This window comes from Apteryx mantelli, chromosome 5, assembly GCF_036417845.1.
Source record: "Apteryx mantelli isolate bAptMan1 chromosome 5, bAptMan1.hap1, whole genome shotgun sequence".
Classification (NCBI taxonomy): Eukaryota; Metazoa; Chordata; class Aves; order Apterygiformes; family Apterygidae; genus Apteryx; species Apteryx mantelli.
The window spans coordinates 267,535-285,041 of NC_089982.1; the positions used below are offsets into that span (position 1 = coordinate 267,535).

A 17,507-nucleotide genomic window follows, 5' to 3' on the forward strand; every position below is an offset into this window, starting at 1 on the left:
CAACTTCAAAATGAACCTGACCCCAAGAAGCTTATTTCAAATTTAATTTGAGGCTGTGACAAGGGAAAACTTCTCCAGAACCAAAGAATTGGGGGCGGTTATGGGATTATGCACTCACAGAACATTTAAAACAAACACCTAACCCTGCTGATCAGTATAACACACCTTACAGCCAAAGAACAGAGCAAGCTGGGTAGCATGGCAGTCTGCAGAACTAGCCAAGATCTGACTTGGCAGCCGAGTTCAACCACAAGACAGGATGTCACAGAAAAAGTTTCTCTCTCTGCATCTGCTTTCTTTCACCACATGCTTCTGAGGAATTGAGCAGCAAACCAGGAGTTTCATCCCTGTAACGAGCTTTGTGAAGGTGGAAGCCATGTCAGTTAAGAGCAGAGCTAGGCCCAGGTGCAAAGCAGAACTGCAGTTATTACACAGAGGTGTAAAACATCCTAAACACTAATATATGCCTTGCAACTGTGCAGCTAAAGAAGCCACCAAAATCCTGTCCAGGAGCAGAAGGCAGACTAAGACCAACAGTTCAGATATTCAGGAAGAAAGCTCAAGGTTTCCTATAAACACGAACCCTAAGCCACCTTCCATAAGCTCTTTTCATTCAGGAGCCTCACCAACACCCTTGACCTAGACCAAACTGCACCCTGGAATTTGCAGGCCCTGGTTTAACCTTGCACAACTAGTGTCCAGACGTTGTACCACCTGTACCTGTAGGCCATGTCTCTGCTCAGCGGCGACGCGTTCTCAGTGTAAGCAGCAGACCTTGAGTTTGCTGGACCCATAACCAGCAACCGCAGCAGCGATCACAACTTCTTTCGAAAGGTTCAGCTAAACCCCTGTAAAACCAGAAACTAACAAACGTAATGGACCTTTTAGGCAAGCTTAGAAACCTCGATTTACATGAAATCCTTCATTTCTTCACGTGGCTCAGTATTTCCATATAAAGTCTAATCAATAAGATAACAAAATAAAACAATACTGGGAATAGCATGGCAATGCGGAGAGCCCTGCAGGCCTCCAGATACTGCTTCAAAGACAGAAATACCCCATTCTGACCTTTTTTATTACTTTATCAAAGGGAAGGGCAAAAACATCCTCTAAACAGATTCAGCAGCGTACAGAGGCTACAGCAAGTCATCACATTTATGCATCATAACAGATTCAATGCAGGAAATATAAATACAAATGAAAACATTATCTAAAACGTTTTACAGCACATCATAATTTTAGATCCAGCTCCAAACTCTACTCCAACAGTTAGACGGTAAAAATCCAGTTTCATTGTTAATAATTAGTTGGTGCATAGAGTAGTTACAGGTTGCAGCCTGAATACACTTACAAGCAAGTAAAAACTGCACATTTAAACTAGGTTACTTTGCTATACTTGGCCGAAAAGATAGAAGATTTACCGCATCCTTCTCCCCATAGCAGATAAGACATTCTAATTGGCCAACGGCAAGGTCTTCGCTTTTTCCTTGCTTTGCCGGTCGTCGGAGCAGGCTGTCAGTAACACTACCTTGCCTGTATTTTCCTCCAGCCACATAATCCTCAAGCTGCTCCGAGCAGCCGGCCTCCAGCATCAAACACACATGAACCTCTCAAATGATAAATCACTATTTTAATCATCAAGCTATCAACTGCATCAAGATTTCACTTTTTCAGCACAAGCTCTACACTCTTTAGCAGCTTTTGTTGGCTGCTTAAAGCTTTCTGTACATTTCTTGCTGCCTAAGCCAGATACTGAACTCAGGCATAATCATTCCAGCCAATTATTTTTGGGCTCATGAGCAGACACAGTTACGTTTTGGATGAGTAACAGTGAAGTCACCCTCCCAGACTAACCACACCTGCTAAACCTCCTCGTGGAGACGCAGCTTACACCAGCGAGAGCGCTTCGCTTTGCTGGAATAGTTTATGCCAGCTCCCCTACACAGGGGGATGCCTCCCTTCCGACCGCAGCCGGCACAGGGAAGCTGCTCGTGCAGGTGCTTCTGAGCCGTACGAGCGTGAAGGTCTGGCTTCTGGAGAGCGCCCAGCCGAGCGGCTCCTTCTTCACGCTTCCCCCACAGAACCGGGAGAAACGTCACTCTGTTTTTTCAACAATTCCTCTTCCTCTCCCAGGGCACAGCCAATCACAAGGACTGCGATACTTCTCAGAGGCCAAAAATATCGTTACAGAACAAAGCGAGGCCTCTCTCATACTGAAAGAGTCCCATTCACTCTTTAACAGCACTTAAAAAAAAAAAAAAAAAACCCGCAGGAATTCTCAAAAGTTTGTGTCCCATTAGCCATCGGCTTCCTTTCTTTGCTTAGTCTTAAGACCTGCTATGGTCTAGAGATACTACCGGCTTTGGAATAAGAATTCTCCCTTTCCATTTGTAATAAAAACCTTTGGTTTACTCTGTCCTGGAGAGGTGGGTCTTGCAGGAAGAACAGGAGCTGAGAAACAAGCCAGGTCACATCTGAAGCTTTCACAGCATTGCTAACTTTCACAGTAAAAATAAAATAAAATAAAACAGAGAAAGTCTAGGATCTTAACGTGGGTAAAGTGCCTACAACCACCTTAATTTAGAGGACCTCTAAATTCCCTCTTCTAGAAAAAGGTCTAGATTACACAAGCACCATCTTGTCTCAATTCAGGTTGTTAACTAATTACCAAAAGGATGAATAAAATCCCCTAAGTTTGTATGGTCACCTGGATAAAGCCTAGAACATGGACACCTTCAAATCCACAAATTTTTGGCTCCAGGAGTCGCATAGCACAGAGACAAACATCAGTGTTAGTCTCTCTACAGCTTTGCCCTCCTCTCCACTAAAGAACCCCCCCCCTCCCCCAAACTCATCTGATCAGCTGACTGCACTTACAGTACTGTTCACTTAATTTCACAAAGACAAGCGAAAAGAGGCATAAGGTACCCCTTAGAGAGCAGGTGGATTACATACTAGGCCTTCCAGATGCTGGATCACAAGGAAAAACAAAACAAAGCAGAAAACAACCCAAACACACAGAAATTCTGGATTAAATGAAGGTTACCCCAGAGTATGAGTAAGTTACTTGCTTTGCAAATCTGGTAAGGCTGCCAATGACATCAGTCAAGTACAGGCAACTGTAACGTTCCTTTTTTTTTTTAAATTTTGTATCTTATGATTTTTTATCTTATGAGACGCTGGTTTTGTGAAACAGTGGATGTTCCAGTACCTGCTATACCCTGAACAAGAATGAGTCCACATTTCCACAGGGAAAAAGAATTATTTGCCCAGTTCTTCACACCTCTTCTCATATTCACTCCCAAAACCTACTGTTAATAAAAAAAGGTGCTAGCACACATGAAGAAGGTTTAGTTCAATTGCTGAGATGCAATAATGCCAAGGATTTATCTTCGTTTTGTGCCACCAAAGCCTACAAAGAAAGAAAAAAAAAAGTCTCAGCTCCACCACAGCCTTTCCACTAGGCTCTCCCCAGTTGTAAAAAGAAAAAAAAAGAAAGAAGAAAAAAGCAAAAAGCTAAAGTTGGTAAGCAAATCGAGTTAAACAAATTCACATAAAGCGCAGCAGTAAGTAACTGTGGGCTGACAGCCCCGAAAAAAGCTCTTTGCAGCTTAAGACAACCTGGTTTCTACAAAGAAGTCATGTTGGTACACGTTTGCTAGAGAAGGGCACGTGCGGTGCGCTCCGAGGGAAAGCCTTTAGCTAACGCACCCCGCAGGTGACGACAAACCCAACGCCGGCAGTACCATGCTAACCGTAGGCCTGTGGGGGAGCTTCCCACCGCACAGTGCCGCCTTATTGCTATAGGAATAGAGACAAAAGACCTGGTACATGCCCATCCGTAACCAAATCCCGGCCAAAATAAAACTAGGAATGCTTGCTGAACCTCAGCTAATGTCTGCGTACTTTGGATAGGCTCAAAGTCTCTTGAGCTTCAGGAGATCAGAGTCTCCTGTGCCTTACCAGAAGCAGTTCTTGTTCCTGAACTGCTGCCCTGTGTGGAATTGCTGGACTGTCCACACGTCGGAGGTGCAGCCGCGTGATCTGTCCACGTACCGAAATACGGGGAATGCGACTGTGCTCTGACGAGAGAAAGAGAAGAGGCGTTTGTTAGTGACCTCATGAAAAATGAAGGTGGTATTACAAACCCCAGCAGCAAGGAAATGCATCTCTGAGGGAGAACTGCATGCGTGCAGCTGTTTCAAAGCTGTAATCCTCCCTTTTTAAAAGAACTAACATGCTGACAGCAAGGATAGCTAACGTTATCATACGTAACATCTACAGAACTCTCAAAAAAGTAGATTCAGCATATCAGAAGCGTAAATGCAGTTCAGCAGTGCCTATGTCCCAGCTGCGTAAGGTAAAAGAAAGCATTCCTCTGTGCCATTAGCCACCTTGAAAAAGTTGGATCGATACAGCTGCTTTGTCACGGCCTCTGACTCACTGATTTAAATTATTTGCTTCTATGGACATGGAATTTCCTGCTGTTGAAATTCACAAATTGCCATCTCACACCTTCTGGCACCAGTATTTTCGGGCACATCGTTTCAAAAACGACGAACAGAAAGAAATACTATGCCAAGTAAGCCTAAATTAGAAATTTTATTTATATATTTGGACTTAAGTGCTCAGTTAGGCCTCTAGTATCTTAAGCACCAAGAACAGGCCAGTGAAACAAGGGAAATAAAGTCACAGAATCTATATATACACCTTGTATTTAAAAGGTAACGAGCATCAAGCCAAGGCAGCTTTTAATGTTCCTTACCTTTCAGGAATCCTTAGCAAGGCTAAAATAGTAAAATAAGATGATCTTTCATCCTTTAACCTTTAAAGCTCTCCTCAAAGTGAATTTATAGGCAATTCCTATTTCTGATGGAATCACTGTCCCAGTTTCACCTCACTTGACTCTACAGCATCAAAACTGCCTACTGGACACTTTTTTCTTTATACTTCAGAAGTGCTCTCATCTCCCAAGCTTCCATTTCTTTAACAAACAGGCAATCCTGATCAGGCTGCTATCTTTACCAAGCAACCTTACCAAGCAGGCAGATGCTTCAACACACTCTTGCCTGCACGGTCTCTCTTACTCCCACACCTTCAATAGAAAAAAAAAGGATGTGGTTATATATAACCTATTATATTGCTACGTGCCTACAGAAGGAGAATTGATACATGCAGTTATTTGATAAACAGAGCAAACTACTTGGGCTCTACAGAGTCCCTGTAGAAGCCGCATATTCCCTCTAGTGAAGCCTAAAATGGCAGCAATTGCTCCCCTTACTAAGCTGTTTATCTAAAAATAAAGCGTTTTAAATGTTTAAAAGTGTTTACCAAACACAAACAGCAGATGTTGGCTCCAGCACCGAAATGGCTTTTGAATGCTGCCTGTGTTAAGTTTTTCCAAAAGGCAACTTGCATATGACCTACAAATCCTCTGGAAAAACCACACCTCTTGGATTTCCATACATGGGCCATGGCGAGACTAGAGTCAAACCTCTCTAATTTGGCCACACCGAATATCACAGAAGAGCAGCTGACATCCAGGCTGACTTTAGTAGAGATGACACTAGAGATCTATTTGCAAATAGTTTTATGCTTAATACTTTTATCTGTGTTTTAAGGCACTCTGTACAAGAATTGTTTAAATGCTCATGTTAAATTTGCAGGCCATCTGCCAGGTCAGAGTATTCAGATAAAGCAGAACCAAGAACTTTAGTCCTCCCAATTCCCCTCTCCCAGAAAGGAGTTTGAAATGGCTTCACCGCTGGAGCTACAGATTGCTCTTCAAAATTGCTCCAGAGGCAGGATTTTACAGTTTGAATGACACAGGACAAAAAAACCCCTTACAAACAATGTACGCAGAGAATACCCCCAGAAAGCGTAAATACTTAAGCTTAAAACAAGAGTGACAGCATATATATCTTACCTGTGACTGCCAGCCAAGTAGCCTAGCAAGCCTCCTGCTCCTAATCCAGTCCAAAATCCTGGTCCTGAATTGGTTCCATGACTGGAATGAGTCCCAAAGCTGCCAGGTTCTTAAACCAAGTGGAAAATAGAAGACGTATCAGTTAATGGCACCTAATTCTCAGGTCAGCTATTGCAACAAGACTCTGCCTTGTTAAAGGCAAGTTAGACATCAGATTCCTGTTGATTTCAGTAGATTACAGATCGAGCCCAACTTGAAAGGTGTCATGGTTTAGAAAGCAGGAAAAACACCCACAAAAAATCCCACCAGCAACAAATATAAGCTGCTTTATGTTAAAAATTAGCTTCCACTCAATCTTACAGCCCTGATGTTTGCAAAACACAAACAGCCCCTGCCTGCGGATTTGTAAACGTACAAAGTAGACTTAAAAAAAAAAAACAACAAAATCTGCTCAAGGTCACACAGCAGGTCAGGGGCAGACTCAGGAACAAAAATCAAGTATCTTAAGTCCTAGCAGTGACCTAACCATTAAGACACGTTGCTTCTAACCTCACTCAAAGCTTCTGCTCTTTTTGAGTAACAGTGGCTCAGCTCGGTAGCTAACATTACTTTGTATTATTTCTGGTAATTCTAGCCTGGCATTTGCCATCAAAAGACTTGTTAACTGCAATCGCATTGCAAGGTTTTTATGATGCATGAGTCACCGAGCTTGACCAATACCTTGATGAAACTGCAAGCAGATCAAATGGGTCGAGGGAAGAAGAACCACGATATTACATGTGAACTGAGCAGCGTGGGGTTCTGACTCAGAACTAAATGCATTTTGTTTAGAATTAAAAAGCAAAGTTGCAAAAACAAAGCTGAATCATTTATTTGGTCTAGAGAAAAATGGGGATGAAAGAACAAGATCAATTAAAGCTTTAACATATTTCATAACAAAGTGTAAAAGACAAGGACTGAAATAAGTGGACCAGAGATTTTGTATGCAAAAGTTGTACATGGCCTGATTTCTCTTCTTTAAACTGGTGTGGATTGCTTGAAGTTACAGAATACAGAAATCCTGATTTAAGTTATCAGTTTAAGCCTACATTGGATATGATAACGAATTTCATTTTGAGTGCATTGGAAGAGAGGTAACTCCCACAGGAACGATAACACCACTAAACTATGCCGCTTTGGAACCAAATATAGCATTTAATTTACTGTAAAAGCTATGTTAACCAGGGAGATGAACCAACTCATTTGTTCAAGAGCACCATGGCTGAACACTGACTCAGAAAACGGAGTCATCTTTTGTTGAAAAACCTAGAGTAAACATTAAGGATCATGTCAAACCACCAACAGAGGAAAAGTGGAATATAATGAAGATATGCTAGCTAAACGAGTTTCACAGGAGGCATTCTGCATGCTAAGGAGATTTAAAATGAAGCAAACTAAATATTAACAGCAGTAAGTGAACTACACCGCTTGGCATTACTGTCCAGATTTTCAAAGGTAAGTACATGTTTGGTATACATGCACATACACACCCAGAAATGTGCCTTTGCTCTGCTGTTAAAACTGAAGATAGATACTAAATCCATGAGGCATCATAACACTTAATTTGAGTTGGCCCCAAAATTAAAGGTTTTCCTCCTCACTGTCTGTATTAGAAGTAGCATTACTGCAGTGAAATCTCAAGAGGAATCACTGACAGTAGTTATTTAAAATGCCATAAATTAAGCCATATACAGCTCCCAATGTGCATTTTAAGTTTCTCAATTTTCAGTATTAATCCAGAGAAAATATTTTCAGCCCCTCAATCCTTGCTGGATTTCACAGGCACTTGCAAGGAAAGGTGTGTTGGTGCAATTAACTGAAAAGCAACAGGACAGAGAAGAAGAGGAAATAAAAAATAGAGAGAAAAAGAAAGAGAGGGAGAGAAACGTGACCCATTACTCCGACTGCTGCCTGGTACGATGGAGCCCTGTCTTGTGACCAGGGCTCTTTAGTAACTACCGCAATAATGCAATAACGTCAGTGGCATGCATACACAAGGTCACTAATAAATACACCGCATAGACAGATTGTCTGAAGTCTGAAATAACGAAATAGAAACCAATTTTCAAAGCCATCAGTAATACAGGAGCACAAACCCTCTAATTCTCTAGGTCCACCTGAAAGCCTCTGCTGCACATGCCCTGCACAAGAATATCCAGGGTTATCCTGGCACCCTCTGTTGGCTCACTGGCTTGAGCAAACCTAGTAGCGGGCATAAATTCTACTCTCACGGAGAGCACTAATAGTCAAGAGTTTATATTTGAGTAGTGAAGTCTAAGTAAACTTAACCCTTACAATTCACCTACTTGATAGGACCACTTCTCTATGTCACAGAAAGCAAGCAAGACAGAGATAAAGCGACTTGTCAGAAGATGATCTGTTCCTGTGCCAGGAGCATCCCACATGATCACAGGGTAAAATCAGTCAGTCAGACACCAGATGAATAACATTCGTTTCCCTTAAATGCTCTGGGTGTCCAATGCAGTCCTCTTAAGTGAGGAAATAAAAGTTATCAGTATTCCGGGAAAGGGAAAAGGGGCATTTTTCCTAGCAGCAGCCTTGTCATTGGTAATACAATTTCCAGTTCCAGATGTGAAGCACCGCATAAGATGCAGCTGTTGCGCCTCTAAAGATAGCTCAGACTCTTCTCCCTGCTCTGGGAGCCGCAGCTTTAGACCACTGGGTGGGACTACACCGAGGCATCTGTCACACAGATGACTGGTACGTGATACTCAGCTCTAGCAAATTAGGAATTAATGAAATAAGGGTCAGGCAGCCCAGCAGTGGAAAAAGCCTACTGCAAAGTTTCAAAGCACTTCTTTAACACGTTTGGTTTTGCCTGCGTTAGACTATTCTCCTCTCTTCCAGATGACTTGTGAAGGTTATTCTTCCCCTACCACAATCCTCACATTTCACCCGATATCACCATTTATGGGGGGGGGGAAAAAAACAAAAAAACCCTTGCAGAGCTTTGGGGGATGGGCTTTCAAATTTTCAAGGTTTTCAAAGGTTTGCTGAATGTCCTGCCTTGAAAGCCGGTGGGAAACCAAGCTCTTAATTTTTGCTTTTGAACAAAGAACAGAACGGAAAGCTGGCTGCAGCGTCTGCAGCAAACTCAGCACAGTACGCTGCCAGTGAATTAGTGTTAAGTCTATCCCACCTGCGCTTGCTGCAGCTGGCACAGTACAACCCAATTTTGAGTCCCATAACAGGCTTAGAGCCCTACCTGTGAAGCTGGATTTAAAACCAGGAGGAGGGGGTGCCTGCTGACTGTGCCAGGAAGGCCCGGAGAATCCATCACCAAAACTCTGCTGAGGCTGCTGGTTACTGAGGAAGAGCTTGTAAACTCCATAAGCGAGAATCAGAAGAACAATTACAACAATCGCTCCGGGACCGGAATCAGAAAAATCCTTCCTTGACTGATAATAGCCAGAGCCAAAGCTTCCAGAGGTCTTTGCCTTCCTTTCACCTTCCTCAGTCAGCTCGAGCCTGAACAGCAAACTACAGGATCCTCTCAAGATGTACGGATCATCTGGATAATCGTAGCCTTCGCAGCTCACTTCAATTTGTCCAAAACGATAGCTGTTTGCCAAGTCTGCTTTACACTGCCACTGGGGGAAAAAAAAAAAAAAAAAAGAAAGAAGAAAAAAAAAGAGAGAAACAAAATACAAAATATCACCTGCTTCTTGGAAGATGAAAATACCTGTCTGCGTCACCAAATATGCTATGAAATAAGGCAGTAACTATCAACAAATCATTTAAAAGGCCATAGGCTAAGGAATTTCTGAGCATTCTTATTTTGAAAATAACTAGGAATTCGAAATTAACTAGGAATATTTTTAAAAATCCTAAAAGTTAAAAGAATCTGATCGTTCAGAACACAGAAGAGTTGTAACCCTGAAATTTTTTTGCACTGAACAGGTTTTTCAGACATTCCTTTAGCATTACCAACGCTTCTAAAAATAACCCGTACACTGTGCAACAGCGACTTAATAAACGCCTGTCTCATGCAGCCTGGGTAGCAGTACTAAGGAGATCCTATGGAAGTCTGAAACCCAATGCATATGATTACACTTATATCCAGAAGGAAATAAAAGGAAATTGTGATACACACCCATAGGCATTTGCATGCAACTCATTTAACAATCAAACTACAATTCAGCAATGGAATTTACACGGATTCTTCAGTCTCGTATTTCCTTGAAGTATCTGGACTTAAGTATCATCTCTATCCATAAGTGGTATAGATTTTGAAAAAAAAATAAAATAGTTTCTAAATTAATAACTCAGGATAGCAGTAGGCATTGTCAATTCAGATCTGACTGTATTTTTACAATACTGTGTTAGTTTTAACAAGCAACTTCAGCTTTGATTCCCGATTAGTCTATTGGCAGGAGCATAGGTAATAGCTATCAAAGCAGAAATATTTTTCTATTTCTTGAAACACCTGGCATAAATACTTAACCTGCGAGACAAAATCATCGAAGTTTGAACTTTATTTGGCTTTAAAAGTACGGCTGAAGCAATGCAAAACTCTGTAGACCTTTTTATTCCACACCTATTGGGAAGCCATTTATCTATACCAAAGCAAGAGCATCCTCAGGGGCTTACATGAGTTTCACTGTATAAACTCGAACGATGGTCTAAAAACCATTGAAGGCTTGTTACGTAGTGTTTTTTGGTTAAGCCTTCAGAAGCGTTTCAGAGATATACCTCAAAAATCATTTGGAAAGACTTCAGCATTCAGGCTGAACCTCGCTTATCAAAGATCCTTTAACAGGAGCGAAGCTGCACTGGCACCTCAGCCCTTACTGCTCTTTTCCCGTTCAGAAGCCGCGAGGGCTGCCGGACGCGGGCTCTGTTCGGCGCCGTTACCTGCACGTCGTGGCCGTCCCAGCCTCTGTTGTAGCACTGCACAACCTCGGGGGCCGCGGCGCAGCCGGCAGCGCCGCCCGCGCACTGCAGCTGCGGGACGGCCGCCGTTCGCCGGGAGGCCGTGTACTGCCCGCGGCGGAGGGTGAGCGCCTGGACCTCCCTCAGCAGGACCCTGCCTGAAACGGGAGGCACCGAGAGGAGCACGGTGAGCGCGCGCTCCCGGCAGCCGCACCGGCGACGCGCAGTCCCCTTCCCCCCCCACCCCCCAGCGGGCCGCCATTAGCCCAGCAGGCCCCGGCGCCCCGTTGCCATGGCGACGCCGGGCGCGGCAGTTGGGATGGCGACTGGCGGAGCGGGAGCGCGCCCGGCCCCAGCGGCCTTACCCGGCTGCTCCCAGCACTGCGCGGGGCCCGCCGCGGCGCAGAGGAGGAGCAGGAGGAGCGCGGAGCTGCCGGCAGCGGCGGCGCGCCCCCAGCCCGCGGCCGCCATGACACCGCTACGGTGAGTCAACCTTCCCCCTCCGGCACCGCCCCTTCCGGCCGGAAGGGGTGGTGGCTTGGAACAGCTGCGGCTAAGCTCCGCCCCACCAGCGAGCAGAGCCAATGGAAAGCGCGTAAGTGGCATTTATGGCCCCGCTCCTTGCGGGAGAAGCCGCATTACTCCGAGTAGCTGCGCGAGCGTTTCCGTAGGCGGGGCCCGGGTGGGGGGAGGCGGGACGTCACGTGACCGGAGCGGGCCGCGGAAAGCGGGCTGCGCGCGCCTGCGCCTGCGCGCGAGCCGCCCGGAAGCGGCTCCTGGGCCGCCCGCGCACTTCCGGCTCCCGGCGCGCGCGCCCGCCCCTGTCCGCGGCGGCTGTGCGGCTCGCGGGACGGGCAGCGCCATGGCCGGTATCAAAGGTGCGCGCGCTGGCGGGGGGGGAGGGCAGAGCCGTTGCCCTGGCAACCGTGTGTGTGTGAGGGGTGGGCGGCCCTGCCCCTCCCTCCCTGCCTCCCTCCGCGGTCGGCGCGGGCGGACATCTTCCCTCGGCGGGGCCGCCGTGAGGGAGCGGGGCGGGGGCGAGCTCGGAGCGCGAGGGACGGAACGGGACGGGGCGGGTGGGCCTGCCTTCCCTCCCCCCCCCCCCCCCGCCGGTGCCTTCCCCTGCCCCCTTCGCGGCGCTTTCGCTGTTCTTGACAGAACAAAACTTCTCTGGGGCGTCGCCCGCGCCGTCGGCTTTGAAATCCTGAAGCGCTGGGTAGAAACTGCGCTTTGCAAGCGGCCGAGCGACAAGCCCGGCCCGTCCCTGGCGCTCCTTTGATGGCAAAGCTTAAATCCTGCTCGCGGGTCGTGCGTGGGGCTTCACGCGGTTTACTGAACCGGCCTTTTGCTCTTGGCTTGTGTTTTCTTTGTAGCTTTGATCAGCCTGTCCTTCGGGGGAGCAGTTGGACTCATGTTCTTGATGCTTGGATGCGCCCTTCCCCAATACAAGTAACGTGCACACTCTTCGTGTTCCTCGTTCCTTTTTGCATGTCTCTGATTTCGGAATAGGTTGGTTTTCATAATTAGCGAGTGATAAGCCCTATGTGCGGAGGCAGCATTTTTCCCCCCTCCTTTCTTGTGCCTTCCAAAGTTTGGGATGGTCATCCAGGACTTAATTCACTGTATAAGTGAAAGCAACAACAGTTACCTTACCAGACTTGGATACAAACTGTTAAAGAACGCACTGACCAAACATGTTTCCAGTATTTTCCCTCTCTATGGCAGATAAACTAATAGTATCTGCTGAAGTAGGTAGCACATATGTATTATCAGGGAAGTGAAGCGTTTGCATTTCCTGAGTAGTTCATGATATTTGGGCTGTTGGTTGCTATCAAAGGTGGACCCTTGGCTGTTTAACACACCAGGTAAAGTAGCACCTAGAACGATTGCTACGGCTCAGCTGTTGTTGGTTTTGGTCTATTGTCTCCTATCCCCTAATTTCCTAAAGGAGTGGGGCATGTCAGGCTTATGGCTTTTGACCAAGTGAGTGCTAGTTTTAAAGAAAATCTTCCAAATCTATGTATTTAATATTAAAAATAAAATAAAAATACCCTTTGTTAGTCTTTGCGTTAGAGGCTGTGGATTACAGTTCTCTACTTGTATGACTAACTTTCTTATGCCAGCTCTTGTTTGTTATAAAACTGGTGCTGGTGAAACGATGACTTAGAAGGGAGATCATTGTGCAGTCATCCTTAAAATAAAGCAATCAAGTGTTTATTTAGAAATGGGTATCTGCCTTGGTGCGTCTGAGAAATCGGATACTGGCAAGCTGCAAACAATAAAAGAAAATGTTTCCAGATATGATGGTGCAATTCATGCAGTGGTGGTTGCCCTCAAAAAGAAAAACAATTGTATCAAAGGTCTTGATGCCTGATGGCTGCTGAATATTTGCTGAGAGCAGTACTCTGTTCTGTGTATGTGCATTCAGAGTTTACAGGCAAAATGAGCTAAGAAATGCAGCGATCTCTGCAATTCTTAAGTAAATCTGGCAGGTTAAACATAACAGTTAAGCTCATCTTGCTAGACGTTACTGGGTTTAGGCCTGCTCAGTGAAACCTTGCTCTGTGAATATCCTGCTAATGAGTTCTCTACTGCTGCAGTTGAGGTCAACTGACAGAGTTCCCAAACACAGTGCGTTGGATTAATGACAGCTTGTTCCAGAGCAAAGGATTTGCTTTGCCTGGGCTTGTGTCCATCTTTCCCCAAAGCTGAAGCTGGATGGGGAAAATACCTTACACTGATGTTAACGAGTAGGAAGTAAACTAAGTTAACTTTAACTTTTTTCTCCTTTCTTTTTCAGCCAGTACTGGCCACTGTTTGTTCTGTTTTTTTACATCCTTTCTCCTATCCCGTACTGCATAGCAAGAAGATTAGTAGATGACACAGATGCTACGAGTAATGCCTGCAAGGAGCTAGCAATATTTCTTACAACAGGCATTGTTGTCTCAGCATTTGGGCTACCTATAGTGTTTGCCAGAGCAGAACTGGTTAGTAATGTTTCAATCTCTGAAATTGTTCTTTGCTAGATAACTTTGTTCTTTATCGCTTGTATTGAAGGTAAAGCTCTGAGGCACTAAGCAACTTTTATAAATATGTACTTAAGATGCTCGCAGTGGAAACAGAATAAGAGAATTCTTTCCGCAAGAAAGAATTTTCCAGCAACAGAAGCATGGCAAAAAAGGGGTGCTTGCCAATTGCTTTACATGATCTAGGAATAAACCCTAACATCTTATATACGCAATGCAAAGACAATCGGGTAGAAAATAGCAGTGTGAAAACTTAACAGGCAAGTAACCAAAGGTAGAAGTGTACAGAATATGTGAAAGATAATTTATGAAATAGTTGGGCTAAGAAAGTAAGAATAAACAATGCATTTTGGCACTCGTCATAAATGACATGGAGTTTTCTTTTCTTAAGCCTCCAAGTTATCATTATCTCTTTCTCATTATATGATTTAGTTTTATGTCACTTAAACCCCTTAAAAGATGATCTTGTTTGCTGAAACTCCTCAGAGAACATTACTAGATCAAAAAACCTGAAGTGCACTTTCATAAAATCTCTTTAGGCAAGAACAGTCCAAACGATCTGTTTGAATGCCTGACACCCTTTGACAGAGTTTTGAGCAAACTTTCTTGCTCTCTTTGGAAAACGAACACTCCCCTCCTTATTTTTTGTTACTAGGATTTTTATATTTTAAAGGCCTGCGTCCTTAGCTGTCTGTTTAAATAAAGTTGTATAGTAGGGTTACCAGGTATAGGTGGTCTGCAGTCTTGTTTGAGGCTGTTGCCTAGCCTTACTTAACTGTTGCTGGATGTTACAGCAAAGCAGCTTGCCTGCTAGCCAGCACGTTGACCATCGCTGGAAGGAAGCGCAGTGCTCTTTGGCCAGCTGTATGAATTGGTCAAGTCATTTTGGGTAAACCCAGCCTCCTTGGCATAAGAACAAATAGCGAACCTTGCCTCACGGGTTTGTTGCTCAGCTTCTGTCTGTCGCGACATCAAGACGTTTCCTTTTGTCTTGCCTCTATTGAGTTCGCTGCCTACCTAACTAAATTCCCCTTGTTCACAGATTTACTGGGGCGCGTGTGCACTTGTTCTCACAGGGAATACAGTCATCTTTGCGACGATCCTAGGATTTTTCTTGGTCTTTGGCAGCAATGACGACTTCAGCTGGCAGCAGTGGTGAACGGAAGACAGAACTCTCACAGACACCTTGTCATTTAGCGGCCATCCATACAAACGGGAGAATGGGCAACGAAGAGAAGTAGCGTAGCAAGCCTCTTGAGTATTCTAGCTACTCCTTTGCTCCTTGTTCGTTCTGAGTGTACCACTGTTTTGCTGATGGATTTCTAGGTTTTATGAAGTGGGGAGACGGCTGATTTCACTTTTACTTACAGTATATTTTTAGGTGCTCTCTTGGTTTAAACTTGTCGTTCTTGTTCTGTTTTGTGTTTATGTAAAACTTTAAAGCTGGAACAAGAATGTTTAAATATGCTTTCAGAGAAGATTAAAAGCTTTAAGTTTAGCAGTAAAACTAAGCTTCAGAAAACTTTATTTTTTGAATATGGTGATTAAATTATGATGCATAAAAGCTGAAGTGAGGTAAGAGGTTGTGCACCACCACTGTCAATTAGCAGATACGTAGATTGTTACTCTATTTCGGTGGGTACAATGCAGGGAAGTACCAGTTGTAGATTCTTCTGCTGTTCATACCTTGCTATGCGTGGTGAATGTCGATGACATTCATTTAAAGAGAAGGCTGAGGAGCAGGCAGAGTTACTTGGGAAAAATCCTAAATGTTAACATCGTTAGAACTTTTACCTGCTTTGTTTTCAACATTTGTGTGAATGTGACATGCAAATATTCTGTAAATTTATCGATGCTATGACATACAAAACTAAATTGCATTGTGGGGGAAGGGAAAAATAATGTTTAAATTCCATTTTGTAATCTCTTTTGAACTGTTTCTATTTGTAAGTGTTGTATTTCTGGTCTCTTACCACCACAAACGTGGTAAAATGTTCATTTATGGAAATACTGGTCTGTGTTAATTTGAAGCATATACAAAACTCTTCCCTGCTTCCCCTTTTTAATTTATTTTATACATAGTATATAGAGAGTAAAACTGCTTTTCAAATGTAGATTACACTTGTTACATGTTTAACTTGCCTAAGAATGAATGTTGGTTTTTTTTCTTCCACACAATGCAGTTGATGCATGACTTTTTTGCAAGTCGCTGACTGAACTGATTTCACTGACTTTAAGTTCTCATGCACTATTTGTTAATACTTAATGTTATGTCTAGAATTGTAGCTCTTGTTCTGTAAGATTACACACACAACTTCAAATATTTAAGACAAATTGTCTGCATACCTCTCAATTGTCTGAATCTTTTATTTTAAAGAAATCTGCCATTGGACATTCCATCACGAGAGAGTTGATGAATACCAGGTAACTGGGTTTCATTGTACCACATACAGTGATAAACCTGACCAAAAATGCTTCTAACTATATTTTTATCCAACTTAAAAAAAAAAAAAAAACTAGAAAACTTACTGTGCGTGATTAAAAGCTAAGGATTGCTTAGATCTGCTTAACAGTGCAGCCGTATGAAAAGGCATAGAATAAGCAGGTCTTAGCTGTATTTTGTTTGTAATATTTCTGTGTGCAGATGTAAACAAAATATAAAGCTTGAATATTTGAAGTCAGAGATAATCATGGTAGTTACCTATGCGATATGTTCAGGGAATTTATACCAGCAAGGAGGGGTGTGTTTACCTACGCTTGCTACTCTACTACTGTCATCCTGTGTATAAAATAAGGGGGAAATTTTTATCTTGTATCTGTACTGCTAAAGGAACAAGTAGGTGTCAAGACCACAGAGCAGAAGCGAGTCTTTGGCGGACAGCGTTTCAGCCATAACTAAATGCCTCACCAAACTGTCTGTGTTGATGATGTTGGAGGGTGCCTCAGGGCTGTAGAATCACCCATTTTATGAACTTTTTTCAATGTGACTTGTGCCCCCCCTTCCCCACCCCCAACATAGTAGATGCTTTTGAAAATTTTCTGAACTAGTGGCTAAATGTGCAGTCTCTGCCCTTGCAGAGGACTTGGACAAATCTTTTTTTTTTTTTTTAAATCTGTTACAGACTCTTTTGTGGACAGAAGCAGAGTTTTCTTTCTCATTCCCATGCTGCTAACCTGTTTGTCAGTGTGATGCTACTGTCCCACTCGCGGGGCCCTAGACCCGTCCATGCAACAGCTATGCATTTTTGTGCGTGTTAATTGTGTTCACAGCATTATGTTCTTCAGCTTGCACACCGACTACATGCAGCGTTGCTCTCATTTCCGAGCTAGGCACCTGAGAGGTATGATCTTTCGTTTAATACACACTGAGATAGCATTACCATCCTTCTGTGGGGAAAATTTTGAACAATAAAAATTTTAAATAGCGGTCCGAGTTCTGTATATTTAATAAAAAAAATACTCTAATAAAAGAGTATTCTGTTTAAAGTATTAATTGTTCTTTTCTTCCTTTCTTTGATGGGGTTGTCACTCCGGTTGAAGAAATTTCCTCGCGTTATTCAGTAGTTCTTAGGTGTGTTTCAGTGTCCGCGTCTGAAGGTCTAGGATCACCCTAAAGGAGCGGA

At 43.7% G+C, this 17,507-nt stretch overlaps 2 protein-coding genes across 3 annotated transcripts; one reads left to right on the plus strand and one right to left on the minus strand.

Annotated features, from left to right (window-relative positions):
• Window positions 1-1,054: 1,054 nt before the first annotated feature.
• Window positions 1,055-11,360, minus strand: SARAF (store-operated calcium entry associated regulatory factor). Of its 2 annotated transcripts, XM_067297276.1 has the most exons (6): window positions 11,224-11,360; window positions 10,841-11,016; window positions 9,192-9,576; window positions 5,927-6,035; window positions 3,964-4,082; window positions 1,055-3,412 (listed from the first exon to the last, which is right to left on the minus strand). In XM_067297276.1, exons 1-6 carry the CDS (start codon window positions 11,327-11,329, stop codon window positions 3,387-3,389), a joined length of 921 nt encoding a protein of 306 aa, XP_067153377.1. In that variant the 5' UTR covers window positions 11,330-11,360; the 3' UTR covers window positions 1,055-3,386. The 2 variants fall into 2 exon arrangements, with proteins under 2 accessions (XP_067153377.1, XP_067153378.1); XM_067297277.1 differs by lacking the exons at window positions 1,055-3,412; window positions 3,964-4,082 and adding an exon at window positions 4,776-5,095.
• Window positions 11,361-11,650: 290 nt separating this feature from the next.
• Window positions 11,651-17,373, plus strand: LEPROTL1 (leptin receptor overlapping transcript like 1). The gene is made up of 4 exons (XM_067297278.1): window positions 11,651-11,736; window positions 12,232-12,307; window positions 13,659-13,845; window positions 14,927-17,373. Exons 1-4 carry the CDS (start codon window positions 11,721-11,723, stop codon window positions 15,041-15,043), a joined length of 396 nt encoding a protein of 131 aa, XP_067153379.1. The 5' UTR covers window positions 11,651-11,720; the 3' UTR covers window positions 15,044-17,373.
• The last annotated feature ends 134 nt before the right edge of the window (window positions 17,374-17,507 follow it).